The 24,079-nt window shown below is 46.6% G+C and overlaps 1 protein-coding gene across 1 annotated transcript in view; it reads left to right on the top strand.

The window, feature by feature from the left end:
- The first annotated feature begins 66 nt into the window (after nucleotides 1–66).
- arfgef2 (ADP-ribosylation factor guanine nucleotide-exchange factor 2 (brefeldin A-inhibited)) overlaps nucleotides 67–24,079 on the top strand; it is a 44,691-nt gene continuing 20,678 nt past the window's right edge. The window contains exons 1-16 of the mRNA XM_030365771.1: nucleotides 67–614; nucleotides 2,811–2,841; nucleotides 3,213–3,336; nucleotides 3,614–3,760; nucleotides 5,068–5,247; nucleotides 5,883–6,255; nucleotides 6,609–6,881; nucleotides 7,208–7,332; nucleotides 15,703–15,836; nucleotides 17,980–18,214; nucleotides 18,592–18,691; nucleotides 19,514–19,653; nucleotides 19,889–19,997; nucleotides 20,922–21,111; nucleotides 22,959–23,070; nucleotides 23,394–23,599. Coding sequence (XP_030221631.1) covers nucleotides 431–614; nucleotides 2,811–2,841; nucleotides 3,213–3,336; nucleotides 3,614–3,760; nucleotides 5,068–5,247; nucleotides 5,883–6,255; nucleotides 6,609–6,881; nucleotides 7,208–7,332; nucleotides 15,703–15,836; nucleotides 17,980–18,214; nucleotides 18,592–18,691; nucleotides 19,514–19,653; nucleotides 19,889–19,997; nucleotides 20,922–21,111; nucleotides 22,959–23,070; nucleotides 23,394–23,599 — 2,663 coding nt within the window. The 5' untranslated portion in view covers nucleotides 67–430. The remainder of the gene's footprint in view (nucleotides 615–2,810; nucleotides 2,842–3,212; nucleotides 3,337–3,613; nucleotides 3,761–5,067; nucleotides 5,248–5,882; nucleotides 6,256–6,608; nucleotides 6,882–7,207; nucleotides 7,333–15,702; nucleotides 15,837–17,979; nucleotides 18,215–18,591; nucleotides 18,692–19,513; nucleotides 19,654–19,888; nucleotides 19,998–20,921; nucleotides 21,112–22,958; nucleotides 23,071–23,393; nucleotides 23,600–24,079) is intronic.

The following is a 24,079-nucleotide window of genomic DNA, read 5'->3' as shown; positions in this document are numbered from 1 at the left end:
TCGATTATGCCTCAGCGCAACCAACGGCGGGCGGAGTCACTGACGCACATACATGACTTTATTTCGTAACGTGATAGTGAACCCAAAATTATTATAAAAACATACAACGTCTACATATAATTAAATCCCATCGATCCTGGACAACAGTTATAACTTATACGTTATTTCGCTATGCCGGAAACCAACCGAGGTATGAAAGGTGAGCACTAAACCAACTGACACGTCACGTGACGTGACGCAAGCCAACATGGCGCCGCAGTGCTGAGGCAGCAGCAGCCCCGTCTCACCCGCCGCTCTGGACCACAGACACCGAGAACCAGCCTGGTTTATCTTACCCTCTCTCCGCCCCCTGCCTCCACGCAGGGCCACAGGGCCAGGCCCGACATGACGGCCTGAACCGGCAGCACCTCCACCGCTCCCCCGGCCAGAGATGCTCCAGCAGCAGCCGCGACGACCACCCTCCTCTCACCCACAACACGCATCCCGGTCCCCGGCGGAGAGCACCCGCACCAAGAGCATGTTCCTCTCCCGGGCGCTGGAGAAGATCCTCTCCGACAAGGAGGTGAAGAGGAGCCAACACAACCAGCTACGGAAAGCCTGCCAGGTCGCACTCGGTGAGTCGGGGGCTCGGTGGTTCACTAGGCGGTCTTGTCGCCCCGGTTCCGTTGAGGTTTAGAGCGGGCTGACAGACGTGGAAGCCCCGCTAGGCGGAAGGGGAAAGGTGCGCTAGTCGTTAGCGTAGCGTTAGCCTAGCCGTTAGCACCCGAACGGCCTTCCTGTGCGCACACGCACACACACACAGGCGGCAACGGCGGCTAGCCACTGCTAGTTGTGTGACAGTTGGGGGGTCGTCAGCAGCCCACCCCTCGCTACGTGATGCATCGTTTTGAGGAGTTTTCTCGCCGTGGCTGACTGGAGCCTAGCTGTGTGGATGTTTGGGCTCGCACTGTTGACATGTTAGCCGCAGTCACTGGGGCCAGATGGCAGCAGGAGAGCCGCCGTGGTGCTTTTAAGTGGGGTTGTGTGTGTTGTGTGTGTGTTGGTATGTTAGGGTTAGGATACTCTACCAGGACTGTATTGCAAGTCCAGGATCTGCTGACGTTGATTGCTTTCAATCAACACAACCCCCTGCTGTGCGTTACACAAGTTACACACGCATACTATGCACACACACACACACACACACACACACACGTTATACACGTACGATAAACACACACACACACACACACACACACACACACACACACACACACACACACACACACACACACACACACACACACACACGCACTTCCGTTGCCCAGTAATATGTGTGTACACGTTAGCCTGGGGAAGGCTGTGGATCCTGTTTGAATGAAGTTGCCGTGCTCCTCCTTGATCAACACTCACTGAATACGGGAGCCGCGTCTGTCTTGTTGACTCCTCCTCACGTCTGGCCAATAGTTCCACGTCACTCCGGTTCTGCTTGTTTGGGGTTTGCACCTTCTTCCTAGATCAACATGTACTGTTGTAAAGTTTTAGTCTATCCTCCACAACAAAAATGTTTGGGTTCTCTCTTCTCTGGGATGACAGTTGGCATGTTAATTGTAGTGTTTGGTTGAGTGTGGGTTTGTCTCGTCATTCTTCATTCTACAGATATGATCTTTAGGCCATTTCCTCAAATCATTGAATATGTGTGTTTTTAATGGTGTATATACCAATATATATGATACAATATATGATATATCTATATGTTAGCCTATGTGTAATTCTTTAGTATCTGTATTTTAAAAACAACTATTCTGACATTACTGCGTATCGGTCATGGATTGATGATCATTATGGTGGTTAGTAGACCTGTTTGAGTGGCTGTTGGAGGGAAGACAGAGCACTTGCTGTATAGCCGCAGGGTCATTCAGATTTCTAATGAGTCGGCTGCGCCATAGTTTGCACGTAAATATCACATTATCACCTGTTGTTATAAACGGTTTATTTTAATCTTTGTTAGCACGCCCTCGCAAACTCAGTTTTAACATTGCCCCTGCCAAATACATTTAACTGTTTAGCGCACGCGCACGCACTGCCAGTAAAGTTTGTTTCTGCTTGAATGGGCGGGTATGGACTCGTAGGTCCTCATGTCTGAGTATGTAGAGCTGTAAACCAGATGGAGATCTAGTGCCAAACTGTGGGGAGTTGCGCTAACAAGATTATCTTCAATCATCAATCTAAGCCAGCTGAGCATGCAGTATTTAAAATAAGGCTTTGGGTGGGATAGTTTAGGGGTTAAGGTGTTTGTTTGACTCCCTGCTGATGACATTCAACCCCTAAAGTCCACACAGTCCACCTATAGGCATCCTAGAGCATGATGCTTCTGACCCCTACGTGCTTAATGAGCTGTCTCTGTACTGTCAAACCCCTACCTGCTCCTTAATGACCTGTGTCAAAATTCACTGGAAGATTCTTTGGGTAAAAGCGTCTGCTAAAATGTTAATTATTAATTAAAGTGTGTGTGTGTTTATAAGGAAGTTGAAGAGGATATGACTGGAAGGTAAACATAAGCACCTGCCACCTCTTTTCTGGACAGCTGTGTGTGTGTGTGTGTGTGTGTGTGTGTGTCGGTGTGTGTGTGTGTGTGTGTGTGTGTGTGTGTGTGTGTGTGTGTGTGTGTGTGTGTGTGTGTGTGTGTGTGTGTGTGTGTGTGTGTGTGTGTGTGTGTGTGTGTGTGTGTGTGTGTGTTCAGACGGGTCAGATCATATGGGCACTGCTCTGTTGCTGAAAGGTCAAAGGTCATCCTCACTAACCCTTCTCCTTCCCATCTCCCTTCACAGATGAAATCAAGGTTGAGCTCGAGAAACAAAAGTAAGTAGAACAACTTCTTTTACTTTTTTTAAATGATTTTTCAAAGTGCATGGAGGTGGTTTAGGGCCCTTGCTTTTGTTCAGGAGTTCAGGGCGCCAGCAGTATCAGAACAGCTCTGACCTCATCTCCGTTACGCACGTAGTAACAGAAGCTCTCTGACGGGGGAGAGCTGCAGCCTGGTGTTGAAACATTAAAGACCACAAATTAGTCCTGTTGAACGTTGGCTTCTGGTCTCTCTCTCTCTTATGTCTCTGTCGCTCCCTTCCTCTCTCTCTCCCTCTCCCTCCCTTCCTCTCTCTCTCCCTCTCCCTCCCTGCCTATATCGCTCTCTGTCTCTGCTCTCGCTCTCGCTCCCTATGTCTCTCTATCAGAGATGGCACAGTTGTTCCACCCAGGGCGAACTACATCGAGGCCGATAAGTACGTCCTGCCGTTTGAGCTGGCCTGTCAATCAAAGTCCCCCCGGATAGTCAGCACCTCCCTCGACTGTCTGCAGGTACACAGATGCACACACACGTACACACACACACTCTGAGGAAGTACACACACACACATACACACTCTGTACAAACACACTGTGATGAAGTACATTCACACACCTACTGATGAAGTGCACACATACAAGTACTGATCAAGCACACGCACGCACGCACACGCGCGTGCGCGTACTGATGAAGTACACAAATGCCCTCATGCTGTGACGTAGTGTTGTGTGTGGAGCCCCCCCCTCTCTCTCTCTCTGAGCCGTGCGCTGTGTGCCCCCCCCCCCGTAGAAGCTGATCGCCTACGGGCACATCACAGGGAACGCCCCCGATGGAGGGAGCCCGGGGAAGAGGCTCATCGACCGCCTGGTGGAGACCGTGTGCAACTGCTTCCAGGGGCCCCAGACCGACGACGGGGTTCAGCTGCAGATCATCAAGGTAGGGGCCCCCAGCCGTCCCTCTGATTGGTCCATTGATTGATATTAGGTTTATCTCTATTTTTACTAATTTCTACTGCTATTAAATCAACATTTATTTTTGTTAGTTACTTCTCTAATCTTAATAATATCTACTATAGAATCAACATCTATTGACTTGGGTTATCGAGTTGCTGTTTAAAGTTGTTTTGATGTCATTTTATTAATATATTTAGTAAAATTTATAACATGATGATATTGTTCTGATCAATATCCCGTCCTGACCAGTCAGCATTCCCTCATGACTAATGGTGCTGATCTTTATCCTTATGTGCTGTGAACAAGCTAAAAGCTAAATAGCAATCTCAGCAGTGCCATCAGTGTTAAAAGCCCCGTGGAAGAGAGATAGAAAGGTCTGGATGAGATACAGGGGGCTGTGCAATGTAGTGGATGATAAAACCTCCCAGTTGACCGTAGGTTTAGCGCTGGAGTTCATAATCCGTCCTACATCTCGTTCCTCAAAGAGTCAGGGTGACATAATCTGGTGTAGTTTGATAAAAGCGGTAGTTTGATCCGGCTCAGTGTTATCAGAGGTTTACAGACTGGTTGCAGGAGGAAAAAGGTTAATCAGTAATCCGGTTTGAAATGGTTGTAGGTCCTTGGCGTCCTTGGCGTTCTCATGAAGGGAACGACCGGCTCGTTCAGGGACAAAGTCTGTGTCGCTTCAGCCCAGAGGAGAAAATAAATCAACCTTAAAGTAAATGTTGACCTATGATTTATAAAGCCCCCCTAACCGTGTTGATTGGATGCACGGACACTTTAGTAACTTTACACAACGTCGATATAAAGTCACTATATCAACCTGCACAAGCTGCCTAGACGTCGTCTATATTTAATCAAGAACAGATTTGAACACCAATTTGTTGGGTTCATTCGTTATCAGCACTGGGAAAAGGGAAGTGCTTCAAATGGACCACATCTGTTTTAAATGGTAAATGGTAAATGGACTGGATTTATACGGCGCTTTTCTTACCAGTGGCCACTCAAAGCACTTTACAATAATGACTAACATTCACTAACATTTATGCACACGTTCACGCACCGACGGCGGTGTCAGCCATGCAAGGGCGACAGCCAGCTCGTCGGGAGCAGTCAGGGTGAGGCGTCTTGCTCAGGGACACCGGCTAGGAGGAGCCGGGGATCGAACCGGCAACCTTCCGGTTCCCAGCCAATCCCACTCTACCTCCTGAGCCACATGCCGCCCGAGTTTTGTATTGTTGTTGTAAACAGTACATTCAAACCCCTGAATCTTTATCGTCCCCCCCCCAGGCCCTCCTGACGACGGTGACCTCCCCCCACATCGAGATCCACGAGGGCACAGTTCTGCTGACGGTGCGGACCTGCTACAACATCTACCTGGCCAGCAGGAACCTCATCAACCAGACCACTGCCAAGGCCACGCTCACACAGATGCTCAACGTCATCTTCACGCGCATGGAGAGCCAGGCAGTGAGTCACACCTCCACCTGCTCACACCTCCACCTGCTCACACCTCCTCACACCTCCTCACACCTCTACCTCCTCCCACCTCCACCTGCTCTCCGCTGACGGAGCGGTGGAGCCTGATGTCTGTTGCCTCTTTATCAGCAGACATATTGGTCACGTTACATGATGTCTAATAATGATGTAACTACATGTATGACGTTATGTTTGCTGTGATATACTGAGACCCAGCTCTCCTGCAGAATCCCTCAGGCATTACTCATTCTTATTCTACTCCTCCTCCACCTTTTCTTCTCCTTATCCTCCACCGTCTTCTGCTCCTCCAATTTCCTTCTTCTTCTTCTACTCCTCCAATTTCCTTCTTCTTCTTCTTCTTCTTCTACTCCTCCTTTTCCTTCATCTTCTTCTACCCCTCCTTTTTCTCCTACTTTTCCTTTTTCTCCTTCTTCTACTCCTCCTTTTCCTTCTTCTTCTTCTACTCTTCCTTTTCCTTCTTCTTTTTCTACTCCTCATTTTCCTTCTTCATCTTCTTCTACTCTTCCTTTTCCTTCTCCTTCTTCTACTCTTCCTTTTCCTTCTCCCTCTTCTTCTACGCTTCCTTTTCCTTCTCCTTCTCCTTCTTCTTCTTCGGTGGTGTTCAGGCTCTGGAGGCCCAGCAGGAGCAGGAGAAGGACCGGCTCCGCCCTCCCCAGCAGCACCCCTCCCCCGTCCCAGGAGGAGGAGGAGGAGGAGGCGGGGGGAGGAGGTCAGGGTCGCCCCGCTCCGACCGCTCCCCCACCCCCGAGCCCGGCAGCTCTGCCTCCCCCTCCCCCGCCGCCAGCACCCCGGACCTGACCGCCGTCGACCCCGGCACCGCCACCACCCCGACCCCCACTCCCCCTCCTCCCCCCGCCCCGGCGGAAGACGTCGCCGTGGAAACGCCCTCCATCAACGGGGAGGCTGAGCACGGTGATGCCGCGGAGGAGGAGGAGAGAGGAGCAGCAGTAGTGGTGGAGCACGCAATGCCCTCCACAGGTGGGTGCTTGGTTAACACCACCAGACTGGGCCGCTCGGGTGGGGCTAGTGACGTGTTGGTTCAGATCCCCCCCGTTGACACGGTCCGTCTGACCCACTGTCAGGTCAGAGCTCAGACTGACGGACACACGCGCATCGTTGCCAGATTGGGCCCGATTTCCCGCCCAACCTGGCAACCGTGGCTGCAGTGTGCTGCATGAATAGTTAATGAAATGGATGCTCCCTTTAATACGATTCTCCTAAAGAAGCAGTGGGTGATGAACCTTAAGCAGCTTTAAAATAGGATGGATCAGCTACGGTTGGTCTTGATACACTTCATAACTCCCGTTATCGTTGTTGTTGCCCCGTCTCAGACTCTGTGTTTGAGGAAGAGGCCTCAGCGTCTCCCCCGAGTGACGGGACCCCCCCCAGTGATGGGACCCCCCCCAGTGATGGGACCGCCCCCAGTGATGGGACCCCCCCCAGTGATGGGACCCCCCCCAGTGACCAGGCCACCCCCCATATCGATGGGGCCACACCCCCGGAGGTGGGCGACGACCAGCCAGAGAATGAGAGCGTACAGTCCCGGCCCGCCACGGAGGGGGAGCAGCCTCCGACCATGACCCCGCCCACACAGACCCACGCAGGTCAGTCTCCGCCCACCAGCTGGGTGTGAGTGTCTGGTCTGAACCAGTCGCAGTAGGAAAAAGAAAATTTACGCATTTTAAAAAAGACAAATTTGTTTCGGTTGCATTTCCCATTGTGCTCAAATTGTCAGGGAGGTCATCAAGAGATGCGAGTCCAGATATAAACCTCACTGCACCTTGAGCATGTTTTAAAATGTGGGGAATAAATAATAATACAAAGACAGGACAGAGGAACGTGGACTCATTCGGACTCCTCCCGATCTCCTCTGAACATGTACTGATGCTCATTTGACCTCTGACCCTCCTGTCTCTTTAACCCCCCCCAGGGTTGGACTCCCCGGCCCCGCCGCGTGTGGAGCACCCCGAGCCAGCGCCCCCCAGGGTCCGGGCGGACCACCACACCAACGGCATCGTGGAGGACCGGGCCTCCGTCTCCTCCACGGACCTGCTGGTGAGTGGGGGCGAGGCTGGGGTCTGACAGGCTAACACGTAGCTCACCTGGATACCTACAGGATGCTAAGCTACGTGCTAGTCTCTCACAGGCTAACGCGTAGCTCACCTGGATACCTACAGGATGCTAAGCTACGTGGTAGTCTCTCACAGGCTAACACGTAGCACACCTGGATACCTACAGGTTGCTAAGCTACGTGGTAGTCTCTCACAGGTTGACACGTAGCTCAGCAGGCCCGGATACGAACAGAATGCTAAGCTACGTGCTAGGGTCTCAAAGTGTGTGTATTGTACACGCTAATTGTATGTTGTACAATAGGCCTATCTCACAACTTCCTGGTTCGGCGTTCGATTTTGCCTTCACCGGGTAAAGTGACTTCCGGTCGCGTAGTCCATGATATTTGACAATGGCGCGGTCAAAAAACAAAAGCTTCTGTTGTGTACCTCTATGCGCCAATTCAAAACAAAAACAACCGTATTTACATTTCCACGACTTCCCAAATAATACCCAATACAGCAGTGGCGATCAGACGGAATGAAGGAGTTAATTTCGTAATTCAGAAGGGGAGTACACTGGTCTGTAGTCGGCATTTCTCAGCGGCTGATTATGACGACGGGAGTGCTACGCTGAATACTGGAGCTGTTCCTAGTCGTTTTGACTGGAACAGCTACACCACAGCCCCGAAAAAAACACCCGTGTATAAACGGGTGCCAGCTCGAAAAGCTGAAGGAGAGGACAAAACACGAACGGACCGGAGAGGTACCGGGGAACATGACTATGCGACACGCCCCCCTGCCGGTAAGTAGATGTGTGCTAACTAGCTGTTATGTCTGTTATTTGTGTTCAACACTTGTTGGGCTATTGTATAATTTTGCCAAACATGGCATGGTTAACGTTAAAACATTCAATCAACATCAGACGTACTGTTAAACTGGGGTTGCATATTAATTCAGATTCAGCTTTATTGGCCAGGGTTGCGAACAAACGAGGAATTTGACTTTGGTTTTTACTCTATGTACACTCAACCTATAGTTAATACATAAAAAATAAAAACAGAAAACAGTACAAATAAATTTAATAATAAGAAATATAAATAAACTTAAGTATACAGAATAACAATACAATAAAAAGAAAGGGTGAATACGAATGAATGGTAATGAAGACTTATTTGTCTTCTTTTTTTGTAGGTGCACTGGATGATGCCCTGGAGTATATTGCTGAGCTGGAGGCAAGGCTGCAAGAAATGTCCATGGGGCCACAAACTGTCCTCAACAGGTTTTGTGTGTCTGATCAGACCATGACATATTATACTCGGTTTCCATCTCAAGAAGCGTTTCAAGTGTTTTGGGAGTCTGTTTTGCCCCTCAACACAATATATTCTTTATTGGAGCAAAGCACAGAGGATTGGACAAGAGGCGATTCCAACACCACGCCCTTCAAGGAAGATTCCAGTCATTGATGAGTTTTCATCTACTGTTGTAGAGTAGCAACTGGCCTTAAAGAACAGGTCATTGCTGACATCTTCCAGGCCAGCACAGCTGAGATGGTACCAACTCCAAGCTGGATATTCCCTCTAGGATGTGGGACATTAAAGGGCGAAACGTCAAATAAAAATGTGACTTTTTTTTATATTGTAGTGATAACAGATGTATTCTAATATGCATCTTTTCATAATGAGCAAGTTTAACAGAGTGCAAATTGCAAAACAAATGTCTTACCAGCATACGCTCTGTAGAGTGTGGACTTGACTCCAGTCTTCCCCACCGACTTGGGTTTCTTCACCACCAGGTCACTCACAGCCTCTGGATGGATTCCCTGAGGCGAACAACAATACAGGAAATGCTCATATACTCTAGACAAATACTGAAGTGTATGATTTGAACAGAGGACACAACAGCACACGTGGGTTCGAGGTCGATGCCACATCTGTGGTTGACTGGTACAGGCCAGGGAAGGTGGAACCACATCAAGGCCCAGCTGCACATAATGCGCTGTCTGGAACAGCAGAGCGGTTATATGGCTACAGAAGCCTTTGCCCGCAGCACAGCTGCAGCTCTGAGAGACCAAGTTGTCCAACAGCCTCCAGGGGGATCTGTGAACACCATAAGAATTGAGTTACTGAACTTAGTAGGTAGGACCTTGATATAAGGCCATTGGAAACTGGCAAGGAGCCTGCAACCGCAGAAAAGCCATGTACAGTTCCGTGCAAAACTCTTGGGCCACCATTACATCTGTTTTAGCAATGTTATAACATGAACTAGCCCAGATGTTTGTCCTTTTAATGCACTCAACACATTTCCTTTATTTACGGCTTGTGCCTTAATGAAGAGGAAGAAAAATACATAGGTCTACTCTGTACAGCCACAACATTGCAGCAAGCTAGGTGGGCCAAGTCTTAAGCACGCTACTGTTTGTAAGAAAGAACAATGAAAATGATCTGAACTTCAGAAGAAGAGGAAAACTGCAACTGCAGTTGTTAGTCCAGACAGACTATCAAAACTAACAGACTTGGGCCAACGGGCCCTAACTCAGCAGAAACCTGTAGTATGTGGGGCTCCTCATCGAGCGGTTGCATCTACCTCTCACTACCACCTTTCCATCAACTATATTTGACACTTAGCATATACATAATGTTAATAATATGTCGCTGATCGGAAGAAAACTGGTCAGCAAATAACTAGCTGAACCTATCCTTGGCTAAACTAATGCTAAAATGCTAACGCTACACACGGAGACTTCATAGCCACCATGGCTAATTATATTCATAATATTATAGTCTACACGTAACAAATATGATCATTTTACACACATTTCACACACAGACAATATTTCTGACGATTTATATGGATCGTAAATGGTTTGCTTGTCATCACAAAACATGAATGAGCAAGGCGGCCATTGAGTAGCCTACTGACAACAACAAAACACCTTAGACAACTTACCTTGATAATTGTGTACAAACTCCTCCACAAAAAACTTGTACCCCTTTGTCAGCCTGGGCTGTGGTGTTGCCGAGTGTGTCTCCACAATCTTCTGCACATCTTCGAATCGCAATTTGGGAATACCCACCAGGGAAGTGGCGAAGAAACGATCCATTTTTGCATTGACGGCAATACAAAAATGACTACGCCGGAAGAATGTTTACCCGGTGTGACGTCATTTCCGATTTTCGTGAGATAGGCCTATTACAACATACATACAATACCAACCAGAGAGGCAGCAGAGAGAGAGGTCATGTTTCCCGAAGCTCCGCTAGGCATTGGAAAAAACTACTTAATTCATCGTTCAGATCTACTTTATCTTATTTTATTTCATGATCATAATACCTAGCAATATATAGTTTGTTACCGTCGTCCTCCATCGCTCGATTCAACAATACATTTTGGCACTTTTTATGACTCCCGGATCAGACCGCAGAAAAAGCCTTGGACTTTCCTATCGTCAACATGCCTCTGTACTCGGATATCTCAGGCACGGAGACTGGGAAATGCACAGACTGCACCAAACTGCAACAGACAGTGGCTTTATTTGAAACGAGACTAGCAGCATTAGAAAAATGCAAAGGACTCCTCCAGGATACATTGCCGATGGGTGATTCTGCTGAGCTCACTCAGATACAGCAAGATGATCAAAGCTACACTGTATCCTTCCCGAAGCTGGACAAGAGAGAGACAGTTCCAGCTGCGTCTCACTGGCACAGAGTCGGCGCTAAGCCAAAACAACATACCAAAGTGAATCAACAAGTTCACTCAACGCCCAATTCTAAGCTACCCAAAGCTAAAGTTACATGTATCAGCCGGCTTAGCCCGTCACTGAAATTACCCCTGCCACTGAAGAACTGGTTCCTGCCACTTCAAGAGTCCACGAACGCACCTGCCACCCATGCACCCCTGAGCCCCGAGATGCGTCCGGACGGACAGTGCGGACAGAGCAAGAACCATTCGCCATGGAGGCGAGCTGCGCATGCCTCGGCCACCTGTGCACCCCTGACCCCTGAAATGTGTCCGGACAGACGGTACGGACAGAGATGGAACAACCAGTCGCCACGGAGGCGAAATGCGCATGTGTCTGCCACCGTCCAACAAGGGCCCATCTCAGAGAAAGCAGATGAACCAGACACTCTGATTATAGGAGACTCAACCATCAAGGATATAACCGGTAAGAAGATCAAAACATGCAACTTCCCATATGGAATGGTTAGTGATATCTATCAACCATAAACTAGCCAAAATCATATTGGAAAACCCCCAAATCTCACAGATTATTGTGCATGCAGGATTTAATGATATTCAAAGAGAACAGTCAGAACTTCTGAAGAGGGATTACACTGATCTATTGGATACACTGGACAAAATACACATCAAGTCATTCATCAGTGGACCCATACCAACAGTTGACAGGGGAATAAACAGATTCAGTCGTCTACTTGCACTGAATACATGGCTTTCCAGAGTCTGCAATGAAAGAGGAAGGGGCTTTATTGACAATTTCAACTTATTCTGGGGGCGCAATTATCTTTTCAGAGCAGATGGCCTACACCCAAACAGGTTCGGCTCAAAACTGTTGAGGGACAATCTTCTCTTCTCGCTTTCCCACAAATCTCCATGGTCTGACGCACAGGCCACAGTCAGAGCACAGGTTGAGAAGAAGCGAGACTACAGCCTCCCCGAAACATCTACTCTGCCACTATCTGACACACAGATAGCAGACAGCCCACAGACCTTGAAGAGAGACAACGGCCCGCCCGACGCCATCAACACTGTGCCTTCCCCCATCGCTGATGCTGGCTTGGCGAGGAACGGCCACCCCCCTCCTCTGCATCCCCCCATCGACGATGACCTCCAGCCTCATCTCTCCCATAGCCAAAACAACAACTCCAGCCCCAATGTCTCCTCCCTTTGCGATTTTCCAGCCGAATTTAAGAAACTGGAATATGTTGGCATCAAACTTATATTTGTGTCAATGATAGCATCGCCACGTCATGGCCACAGGCTGATAACACCCAAGTGGATGGCGCCCCATCCCCCCCCCCTGTACTGATAGTAGTCCTTAGTATTACTGAGACAAAAAAGGGTTCAGCCGTAGACACAGTATAAAGGACGTTTCACATAATCTGCTGAACCCAAGGTTGCCTACGTCAAAGCAGGGCAACTTTCGCATTCATGCTGTAACCACTAAGAGAGTAAACAAAGGGAAACTTAGACACACTGTTAACCTCATTCTAACCTCTATTGCCTCCAAACCAAAAACAACCTTAAAGCCTATCAACAACACCATCAGGATGGCTCTACTTAATGTGAGGTCTCTTAATAACAAATCATTTTTAGTTAATGATTTTATTACCACTTCTAAACTGGATTTTATGTTTTTAACTGAAACATGGATGGAACAAATTAACAGTGCAACCGTTCTGATAGACACGGCTCCTCCCAACTATAACTTTTTTGATGCATGTAGATCTGGAAAAAGAGGTGGAGGGGTTGCTACTATATTTAAAAATGTATTTCAGTTATTTGGTGATTTTCCATCGTTTGAATACCTTTGTGCTGTATTGAAATGCTCTCCCAGAGTTCTCCTATTAATTATTTACAGGCCACCCACATATTCTGCTATTTTGTTCTATGACTTCACAGAATTATTGTCTGGCATCTCCACCGAATTTGACTGTCATAACTGGTGACTTCAATTTTCATACTGATGATTTGAATGACAAGTGTGCAAAAACCCTTTTTACCCTTTTGGACACATTTGAACTGTCTCAACATGTGAAAGAGGCTACTCATTGTAAGGGGCACACTCTAGACCTGGTTATAGCAAAGGGCCTCAATGTTTCTGATCTCTATGTGACTGATCCTTCCTTGTCTGACCACTTTTGTGTTTTCTTTAACATATCTTTTATTCCCGAGATACAGACAAAATCAAACACTGTCAAAAAACGGTATATCAATGAAGATACTAATGTACTTTTTAAAAAGGCCATCTCCTTGCTACCACCTCTAAACCCATGTTCTGCTGATGATCTTGTAGAAAACTTTAATTTGAAAATTTTTAAAGTCATAGATGTCATTGCACCTTATAAGGTTAAAACGATTTCTGGAAAGCAAAAGGCACCCTGGAGAAAAGCTGCTTCTATAACAACACAGAAAAAAGAATGCAGGAAGGTTGAACGCATCTGGCGTAAAACAAAACTTCATATTCACCATGATATCTATAAAGAGAGCCTCCGTGCCTACAATTTAGACTTAAAAAATGCTAGAGAAACATTTTTATACAATATCATTAAAACCAACACTAATAATGCAAAAACCCTATTTGCAACTATTGACAGACTGACCAACCCCCCAACACAAATTCCACCTTATCTCCATTCCATGCAGAAATGCAATGAGTTTGCAGCTTTTTTTTTTAAGGTAAATTGAAGGTATCAGACGCGCCATCAATATCTCCACTTCAAACAAAAATGTTGGACTACCACCCTGTTCAGGCAAAAATAACGTGGCAAGGATGGCATGCTTTAAAGTTATAGACTCTCAAAATCTTGGGGAAACTGTGACACAACTAAATCCACCTGTTGCCTTGATACTATACCGACCAACCTCTTTAAGAATGTTTTCGACTGCCTAGCAGTAGACATATTGCAGATAGTTAACAATTCTCTCCAGTCAGGCAATTTCCCAAAAGCTTTGAAAACTGCAGTTATTAAACCCCATTTAAAAAAAGCGGAGCCTAGATGCCTCTATTCTTAACTACAGACCAATATCAAATCTACCCTTCATAAGTAAAATCATTGAGAAAGTTGTCCTCCAGCAACTTAATCACTTCCTGGCATCAACTGGTTGCTATGACACCTTCCAATCAGGATTTCGACCCCTGCACAGCACTGAGACCGCCCTTATTAAAGTTGTAAACGACATCCGTCTTAACACAGACTCTGGCAAAACCTCAATACTAATGCTACGTGACCTCAGTGCTGCATTCGACACAGTAGACCATACATTACTTCTGGACAGGTTAGAAAACTGGGTGGGGCTTTCAGGCACCGTCTTAAATTGGTTCAGGTCCTACCTACAAAATAGGAACTACTTTGTTTCCATTGGCGACTTTGTATCAGAATCAACCAACGTGACATGTGGAGTCCCACAAGGTTCGATCTTAGGACCCTCTTTATTCAACATCTACATGCTCCCACTAGGGCAAATCATGCAAAATAACAATATTGACCATCATTGCTATGCTGATGTATCGCTATCACCAAATGACTATCGGCCCATAGATCTGCTGTGCCAGTGCATTGAGCAAGTGAAAGACTGGATGTGCCGAAATTTCCTTCAACTAAATGAGGACAAAACAGAGATAAATGTATTTGGTTCTAAAACGGAAAGGCTTAAAGTAACCCAACACCTTCACTCTCTGTCCCTGAAAACCTCAATCAAAGCCAGAAATCTGAATGGATTCAGTTTTACATTTCGACAGTCACATCAAATCAGTTACAAAATCGGCATATTATCACCTTAAAAATGTAGTAAGACTTAGAAGGCTCATGTCCACCGAAGACTTACAAAAACTTGTACATGCCTTTATCACTAGTAAGCTTGATTACTGCAATGGTCTCCTTACAGGTCTCCCAAAACAAACTCTGAGGAAGCTTCAGCTTGTTCAGAATGCTGCTGCTAGAGTTCTAACAAAGACCAAAAAAATTGATCACATTACACCAATTCTGAAATCGTTACATTGGCTTCCTGTAGGTCAGAGAATTGATTTTAGAATCATGTTGCTAACCTATAAATCCCTACATGGTTTAGGCCCAAAATATTTAACTGATATGCTTCCACTACATCAGCCTTATAGACCACTAAGATCCTCTGAGACTAATCTGTTAATTATCCCCAGAGTAAACAAAACATGGGAAAGCAGGATTTAGTTACTATGCAACAAATAGCTGGAATAAACTCCCAGAGGATTTAAGACATGCCCCAACTCTGAGCACCTTTAAAACAAGACTTAAGACTTTTATGTTTGCTATAGCTTTCTGCTAAATCTTAAATACATTGCACTATCTAAAAAGCATTTTTTAACTTTGCCTTTATTTTCTATTTTAATACTAAAATGCCTTTTTAACTTTCTATTTTACCCATTTCTTTGCGTATGTTTTTCTTTTACTTATCTATTATTTTATTTTATTGTATGACAATGTTTATATGTGAAGCACTTTGAGTCTGCCTCGTGTATGAAAAGTGCTATATAAATAAAGTTGCCTTGCCTTGCCTACATCCTTGCAATAAAAAAATTGTCTTCTGACAAATGTACTTAATGTAAGTGGCTTTGGATAAAAGCGTCTGCTAAATCCAAATACGTGTGTGTTCCCCCCAGGACGCAGAGACCCTGCAGGGGGGCCAGTCCGCGGTGAGGTTCTCCCACATCCTCCAGAAGGACGCCTTCCTCGTGTTCCGCTCCCTCTGCAAGCTCTCCATGAAGCCGCTGGCCGACGGGCCCCCGGACCCCAAGTACGTTACCGGGGTCAGACCCCCAACCCTAGAGACCCTGGGTCAAGACGCACACCCCTAGAGACCCTTGGCCTAGAAGGTTGACCAGGGGAAGTCGTCAGACTCTGCCAGGACCTTTTATCGGTCGCTTTGTCCCAAAGCAGCTCCCAAACCTAACCCCTCACCCCTAAGGCCCGACTCATAAACCTAACTCTAACCCCTCACCCCTTAGGCCCGACTCATAAACCTAACTAAACCCTGACCCTAAACCCTAACTCATAAACCTAACCCCTAACCCTTAAACCCGAACTCGTAAACCTAGCCCCGGACGCTAAACCCTAACTCATAAACCTAACCTAACCCCTTCCGTCTGTCTCTGAGGTCATGAGCCGGGTGTGGTGAAACATACGAGGGTGAATCCATTATCCCACTCTTGCTTTAACACAGGATAATTACACTGGTTAGACCCGCTTTTCACCTAAACTCTCCCCTGCCAGGTCTGTATCTCTGGTTCACATTCCTCCTCACCTCACCTGGTGTACTCACCCGAGGCCACTGTATTATTCAGCATGAATCACCTGGTGTTGAATGGCTGAGATCACAGGCTGATAACTCATTGCATTCATAAGGGGAAAAAAACGTTTTAAAAAAAAAGCTTTTCCTCAAAACGCTTTTATTCTGAAAGGCACTGTACTACCCAGCTCCTGCTGGTGGCTCCGCCTCCTCTTTCAGAGAACGCAGTCTATAGTAGATATAGGTTCCACCTGTGGACACGCAGGGCTCCGGTGCACGTGAATTAGTTTCCATCCCGGCCTGTCATACGATCTGATCAGTGGGACTCTGTAACTCTAAGCCACTGTAAGCAGAGCTGGATCAGAACCGGTTGGCCTGGGCCGGCGTCCCAGGCCCGGCACGGCTGGGGTTTCCTACGCCAGACTCATTGTGGATCGGTATTTTTAGACCGCTCCTGAATTCATAGTATCGGTGTCTGGGTTTTTTTTAGGAGCGTGAGCTGAACACTGAGGCTATAGAGTGCGTCGCTCATCTACGTCATCAGAAGCTCTGACGTTTGATCGGCGTAGGACCGGTGCTCTGCACACGTGCACCTCTGTCCTAGAACGGTGCGCGTCGTTGCGGTCATGCAGATTGGGTTCTTATGCTCCTAATGACGTTGCTGTCGTGGCTACATGCCACAATGCTGGCCTCTTGAGCTTGCCATTAACATCCCGTTTTATTCACGATGATGATCTCTAAATTATTATGGACAGTAGACTAAACGCTATAAGACTACAGTTAGCCATCTCATTCCAAGATCTTTTTGTGTGAAGTGAAAGAAATTATCCCTCACACTCAATATTTCCGTCTCCTCTAAACTAAACAAGCGGCGTCTCTTCGGAGCTGTCATTTTCTTAAATGAGCCGCAGCATTGTTTCAAATGAGCTCCTAAATGCTGCCCTCTTCCGATTGGCCCCGGGTGAATCCCGCGCAGGGTCTCAACGAGGTCCGCGCCATCTCAGACCATTGTGGGCGTTCGAGCCCGCTCTCTACACACGGTCAACTTGCAGTAAGCATGCCTCGTGGTTCAATTCAAACACAGGTCTTGCCGCGGTTAGAGCCACTGCCTCTCACTCGGTGTGTGTGTGTGTGTGTGTGTGTGTGTGTGTGTGTGTGTGTGTGTGTGTGTGTGTGTGTGTGTGTGTGTGTGTGTGTGTGTGTGTGTGTGTGTGTGTGTGTGTGTGTGTGTCGGAGTGAGATAAGCAGAGTTACGAAATAGCAGGCGGCTGGCGTGGCTCGAAAATGGCTGTTAATTCAAATAGCACATTTTAATCTGATCAGTTGACCGCCGGTTGAACCGGTTAATGAGGCTCGGTGGTCGGTCAAGAATAATTAACATTTTCGCTATCCCTACTTCAGACCATACTTGAGTTTTCAAAACCCTCTGTCATGTAATGAATGTATACTTACTGACGCCTGAAAAGAATGCTGCTTGATTTCTTTCTTTCTCTCTCTTACCTATACTCTCCAAACCCCATCTCTGACCCGGTGTTGCGTTAACCTCTCACCTCTACTCTCTGTCCTCCATCTTTGACCCTCTGGTATTGTGTTTACCTCTCACCTATACTTCCTCTGACCCTGTGTTGTGCTACCCCCTGGGTTCCTGCAGGTCTCACGAGCTGCGCTCCAAGGTGGTCTCCCTCCAGCTGCTGCTGTCGGTGCTGCAGGGGGCGGGGCCTGTGTTCCGCACCCACGAGATGTTCGTCAACGCCATCAAGCAGTACCTGTGCGTGGCGCTCTCCAAGAACGGCGTCTCCTCGGTGCCCGAGGTGTTCGAGCTGTCGCTGGCCATCTTCCTCACCCTGCTCTCCCACTTCAAGGTCCACCTCAAGATGCAGATAGAGGTGAGAGAGGGGGCGGGGCCGCCGGTCATGTGACAGGAAGTCCTGGGATGGGTTTTACCCAAGGCCCAAACAATCAAAATAGAATTAGACCAGAGAAGCACATTTGAGAGTCATGCTGCCCTTATCTAAAAGTACGAAGCAGGTTATATAATGCAGTGGACTGTTATTTACTAAACCAGAAAGAGCCCACTTAAACCTAATTTATACTATTTTATAGCGATGCTTCTTGTGCCATGAAATCTTGTTGGTAGGTGCTAGTAGGTGGAAGAGATGCGGGTATGTGTTACCACATGTCCGGAGATGTTGGATATTACTATCGCCAGAGCTCCAGTCTCCCTCCAGGCCCAGGTCTGATCCTGTCCTCCCCTCCCCTCCAGGTCTTCTTCAGGGAGATCTTCCTGACCATCCTGGAGACGTCCTCCAGCTCCTTCGAGCACAAGTGGATGGTCATCCAAACCCTCACGCGCATCTGTGCAGGTAGCAGTCTTCTGTGCTTCAAACCGGGCTTTAGTCGCAGCTCACGTTAGTAAGATAACCGTTTGACCGATGGTTGACCGTATCAACGTTAACCGATCAATCTTGATGCTTGTCGGTTAAAAAATAAATTGGGGTCAGAGTGGACTGTGGAGTGTGTGTTGGTTTCACTTCACACAAAAAGATGAGCAGGTGAGGTGACTTACTGGAACGTTGGACGGACACCGCGTCTCTAACCCACTGATTAATTTCTCCTCAAGTCTTAATTATTTTTTAACTTAATTATTATTAATTATTACTTAATTATTACGATAAGGTCATACTGTTCTTATCTCGGGCGGGACCCTCATGGGTTGGACCAGACAGTAGTTGAGTACTCGCCTCGACTCGGCATAGCCACCCTGTCCCACCCTTCCTACTTATTTTATGTTGTTTGTCACGGCACTTAATGTATGCACTTATGTATGCCGCACTCGGTTATAGTACTTAGTCGTGTAGCATCTTCTCCTAGTTATCTTGGTTGTATACCGGGAAGGGTTTAACCTAGCGATTGTTAGCGCTTTGCACTTGGTTCTATGAACATCCTTGCTGCACAGACAGCGATATACTGTTTCACCTTCTTCTGAGATTGTACTGATTTGGAAGTCGCTTTGTATGGAAGCGTCTGCTTAATGCTCTAAATGTAAATGTAGTAGACTTGAGTCGGAGGTCTTGGTTCTGAGCGGAGGTCTTGGTTCTGAGCGGAGGTCTTGGTTCTGAGCGGAGGTCTTGGTTCTGAGCGGTGGTCTTGGTTCTGAGCGTTAACCTCTCCCTGGTGTGTGTCAGACGCCCAATGCGTGGTGGACATCTACGTCAACTACGACTGCGACCTCAACGCCGCCAACATCTTCGAGCGGCTGGTCAACGACCTGTCCAAGATCGCCCAGGGCCGGAGCGGACAGGAGCTGGGCATCAGCCCCCTGCAGGTACTGATGCACAGCACACAGTACCTGGACATCACCCTCCTACAGTCACTTGTACAGAGCGGATCAAACACAGAACCCTTTTGCTGGGAGTCAAACTCCCAATCCACTAAAATGTATTTTTATTATGGGATGGAACAGATTTGAAAATGTTCACAGAATTGACTGCTGGGAATAGCCCCGCAGTCTGTTGTAGTGGATGCAGTAAGACGGTAGACCTGGACTGTTGTTTCTGCAGGAGCTGAGTCTGCGTAAGAAGGGTCTGGAGTGTCTGGTGTCCATCCTCAAGTGCATGGTGGAGTGGAGCAAAGACCTCTACGTCAACCCCAACCTGCAGGCCAACCTGGGTGAGAACGCACCCTCGCCTTTCGCTGAAAGAGATCGCTGTACGGTGAACGTATCGCATTCAGAAGCATACACTTAAAAACGTTCAGAGATGAGGACAGAGAGGTGAGAGGAGCTAAATATAAGTCGTTATTTTTGTTTTAAATGGAGAGCAGATGTCCCAGGTCTATTTGGGAGGTTAACAATGCAATCATTTTCCACTTTTGAAATTTGAATCCTTGCTTTTAGTTGTTTCTGTTGTTGGGTTAGCATTGTGTTATCCTAGCCATCTTTGTTGTGTACAAGGAATGGGTTAACCGTCATAATTGTTAGTGCTTGGCACTTGGTTCGAGCATCCTTACTGTACCTACGGCTAGGGCTGAACTATTTGGGGAAATAATCGAATTGCCATTATTTTGACCAATATTGTGATTGCGATTTTTATAATTTATTAAGTTCCTTATGTTGTGTATTATTCACTAAAAAAAGAAATAAATCATTCTTTAGTATGACCAACACAACACTGGAAGCAGTCAATATAAAAACTGCTCTTTCCGTTAGGCCAGGCCGATGTGTTGAGTTTAATTTACATTATAAACTTCTTTATTTAACTATGGAATTGTTAAATAAAAATAAATTAATCGTACTGATTTCCAGTCAATAACGGCAACCAATCACTTTTTCTTTTTTTTTTATCGCAGCCTTTGTGATTTGCATACCGCGTTCTATTACATCGCGATTTGAATTCGATTAATCGTTCAGCCCTACCTACGGCGACATATTGTTTCCTCCTTCTGAAAAATTAACAAATTATCATCGTTGTGGATAAAGGCGTCTGCTAAACGCCCTGAATGTAACTGGTATTAAAAACGATTGCGTGAATAACGTGTCAATGCCGCGGGGTCTTATCGGCGGGGGGTGATGATGTCGCCGTCATGTGACCTCAGGCCAGGAGCGGTCGTCGGAGGGCGAGGGGGCGGAGCTGAAGCTGCCGGACCACCTGACGGGGCGGCGGGACAGCGTGAGCTCCCTGGACTCCAGCGTGTCGTCTAGCCTGCCCTCGGGACACCCGGACCACCCCGAGCAGTACGAGGTCATCAAGCAGCAGAAGGACATCATCGAGAACGGCATCGAGCTGTGAGGACGATACATCATATAATAACTATAACCACAGGTTAACACTAACCATCATCGAGAACGGTATCAAGCTGTGAGGATAACACATCATATAATGACTCATAACTATAACCACAGGTTCACACTAACCATCATCGAGAACGGTATCAAGCTGTGAGGATAACACATCATATAATGACTCATAACTATAACCACAGGTTAACATTAACCATCATCGAGAACGGTATCAAGCTGTGAGGATAACACATCATATAATGACTCATAACTATAACCACAGGTTAACACTAACCATCATCGAGAAAGGTATCAAGCTGTGAGGATTACACATAATATAATAGCATATACATTTCTATGCTAAATATCCCTTGATTTCTTTGTCCCATTAATTTTTCTCATTTTAATGCTCTTATCAACATGGAGAAGTGCATCGGCTTGCCTTGTGCAAATGTTTTTTTATTGATAACAACATTGGCATATACTGATCAAAACAGGACGATCCAAAAAAAAAGCCTATAGTGCAATTAAACGGTGAACATACAAACATACTGCCTTGAACATAGCACTCAGGTTACTGCTTCTTTGTTTTGTTTTGACAAAAAACAAAAAACAAAATTGCGTTAATCGCGCGATAAAGAAATCAACACCGTTAAAATTGGTTTGCGTTAACGCCGTTAATAATGCGTTTAACTGACGGCACTAGAATATACAGTACAATATAATGACGAATAACAACATGACACTAAACACTACACATCGAGAACGGCATTGAGCTGTGAGGACGATACATCATTTAATGACTAATAACTATAACCACAGATTCACACTACACATCATCTAGAACGGCATTGAGCTGTGAGGACGATACATCATATAATGACTCATAACTATAACCACAGGTTAACACTAACCATCATCGAGAACGGTATCAAGCTGTGAGGATAACACATCATATAATGACTAATAACTATAACCACAGGTTAACACTAACCATCATCGAGAACGGTATCAAGCTGTGAGGATAACACATCATATAATGACTAATAACTATAACCACAGGTTAACACTACACATCATCGAGAACGGTATCAAGCTGTGAGGATAACACATCATATAATGACTAATAACTATAACCACAGGTTAACACTAAACATCATCGAGAACGGTATCAAGCTGTGAGGATAACACATCATATAATGACTAATAACTATAACCACAGGTTAACACTACACATCATCGAGAACGGTATCGAGCTGTGAGTGAAGAATAGAATATATAATATAAGGACTAGTAACAACATGACACTAAACACTACACATCATCTAGAACGGCATCGAGCTGTCGGTGAAGAAGAATAAAATATATAATCTATGACATATAACAACGCAACACTAATCATCATCGAGACGCTTAGAATATCATATAATGACTATAACGAGTGGTTATTGTTATTAAACACTCAACATCAGAGAGAAAGGCATCGAGCTGTGAGCACAGAATAATATAGTAATATAATGACTAGCAACAATAACCAATCACCTCTATTTGTAAACACAAAACGGAACAAAGAATAATATAATGTCTAATCACAATTACCACTCACCAGTTGTAACGCTAAACATCGGCGTCACACTGTGAATCAACACAGAATATTACAATAACAAAATCAGGTCTAACATTACAATGCGAGACCGGCCTGGTGGTAATGAGTGTGTTGTGTGAGCCTCAATACGGCGATGTGTGCGTTCTGCGTTGTGTGGGTCTCAATACGGCGTTGTGTGGGTCTCAGTACGGCGATGTGGGCATTGTGTGGGTCCCGGTACCTGATTTCCTGAGTCCTCCGTCTGCAGGTTCAACAAGAAGCCCAAGAGAGGGGTCCAGTACCTGCAGGAGCAAGGCATGCTGGGAACGAGCACCGAGGACATCGCCCAGTTCCTCCACCACGAGGAGAGGCTGGACACGGTACTCACTCACTACTCACTCACTTACACTCACTCATCCACTCACTCACTTACACTCACTCACTCACTCACTCACAATCCGTACTCACTCACTCACTCACACTCACTCATTCACTTACACTCACTGACTCCCATGCATGAGCACATATTCACACCCTCACTCACTCACTCACATGCATGAGCACATACTATTCACTCTCTCTCACACACTCACTCACTCGCATGCATTGGAACATATTCACTCTCACACGCACTCACTCACTCACTCACTCACTCACATGAGCACATATTAACTACCCCCCCCCCCCCCCCCCCCATCCACAGACCCAGGTGGGCGAGTTCCTGGGGGAGAACATCAAGTTCAACAAGGAGGTGATGTACCGCTACGTGGACCAGCTGGACTTCTGCGGCGGGGACTTTGTCTCGGCGCTCAGGGCCTTCCTCCAGGGCTTCCGGCTGCCCGGAGAGGCCCAGAAGATCGACCGGCTCATGGAGAAGTTCGCCGCGCGCTACCTGGAGTGTAACCAAGGGTAACTCCGCCGGAACACCCCTTCTGTGTTGTGTTTTGTTGTGTCTGGGGACTGAAGCCTGGCGTGGGCCTAGACTTGAATTAGCAGCTGGAGGTCGTCATGGTGGAGGTCTCCATGCTGGTATTCATGCGTAGTTATGGCTTAGCTATGGAGCAAAATGGCTAGCCTGTTCCCTGGCTCCTTCAGCTATGGTGTCTATGAGGACCCTGTGTGCTCCCGCGGAGCTGGCTGTCGCCTTGCCTGCTTGACTCCGCCGACGGTGTGCAAGTGAATGAGTGTGTATTATGAACCGTTGTTAGTTGTTCTGGATAAAAGTATACTTACTAATAGATCAATGGGGTTACATTTAGGCCCAATCACATTTCTACCCCTTACCCCTCCCCCGTGTTTTGAAGGGGGAAGGGGTAAGGGGTGGAAATGGGATTGGGCCTTATAATCCTAAATGTATTTTTATTTATTTTATGCTTGATTCTTTGTGCG

Source organism: Gadus morhua, chromosome 1, assembly GCF_902167405.1.
Source record: "Gadus morhua chromosome 1, gadMor3.0, whole genome shotgun sequence".
NCBI classification, from domain to species: Eukaryota; Metazoa; Chordata; class Actinopteri; order Gadiformes; family Gadidae; genus Gadus; species Gadus morhua.
This window is presented reverse-complemented; position numbering and strand designations above follow the sequence as displayed.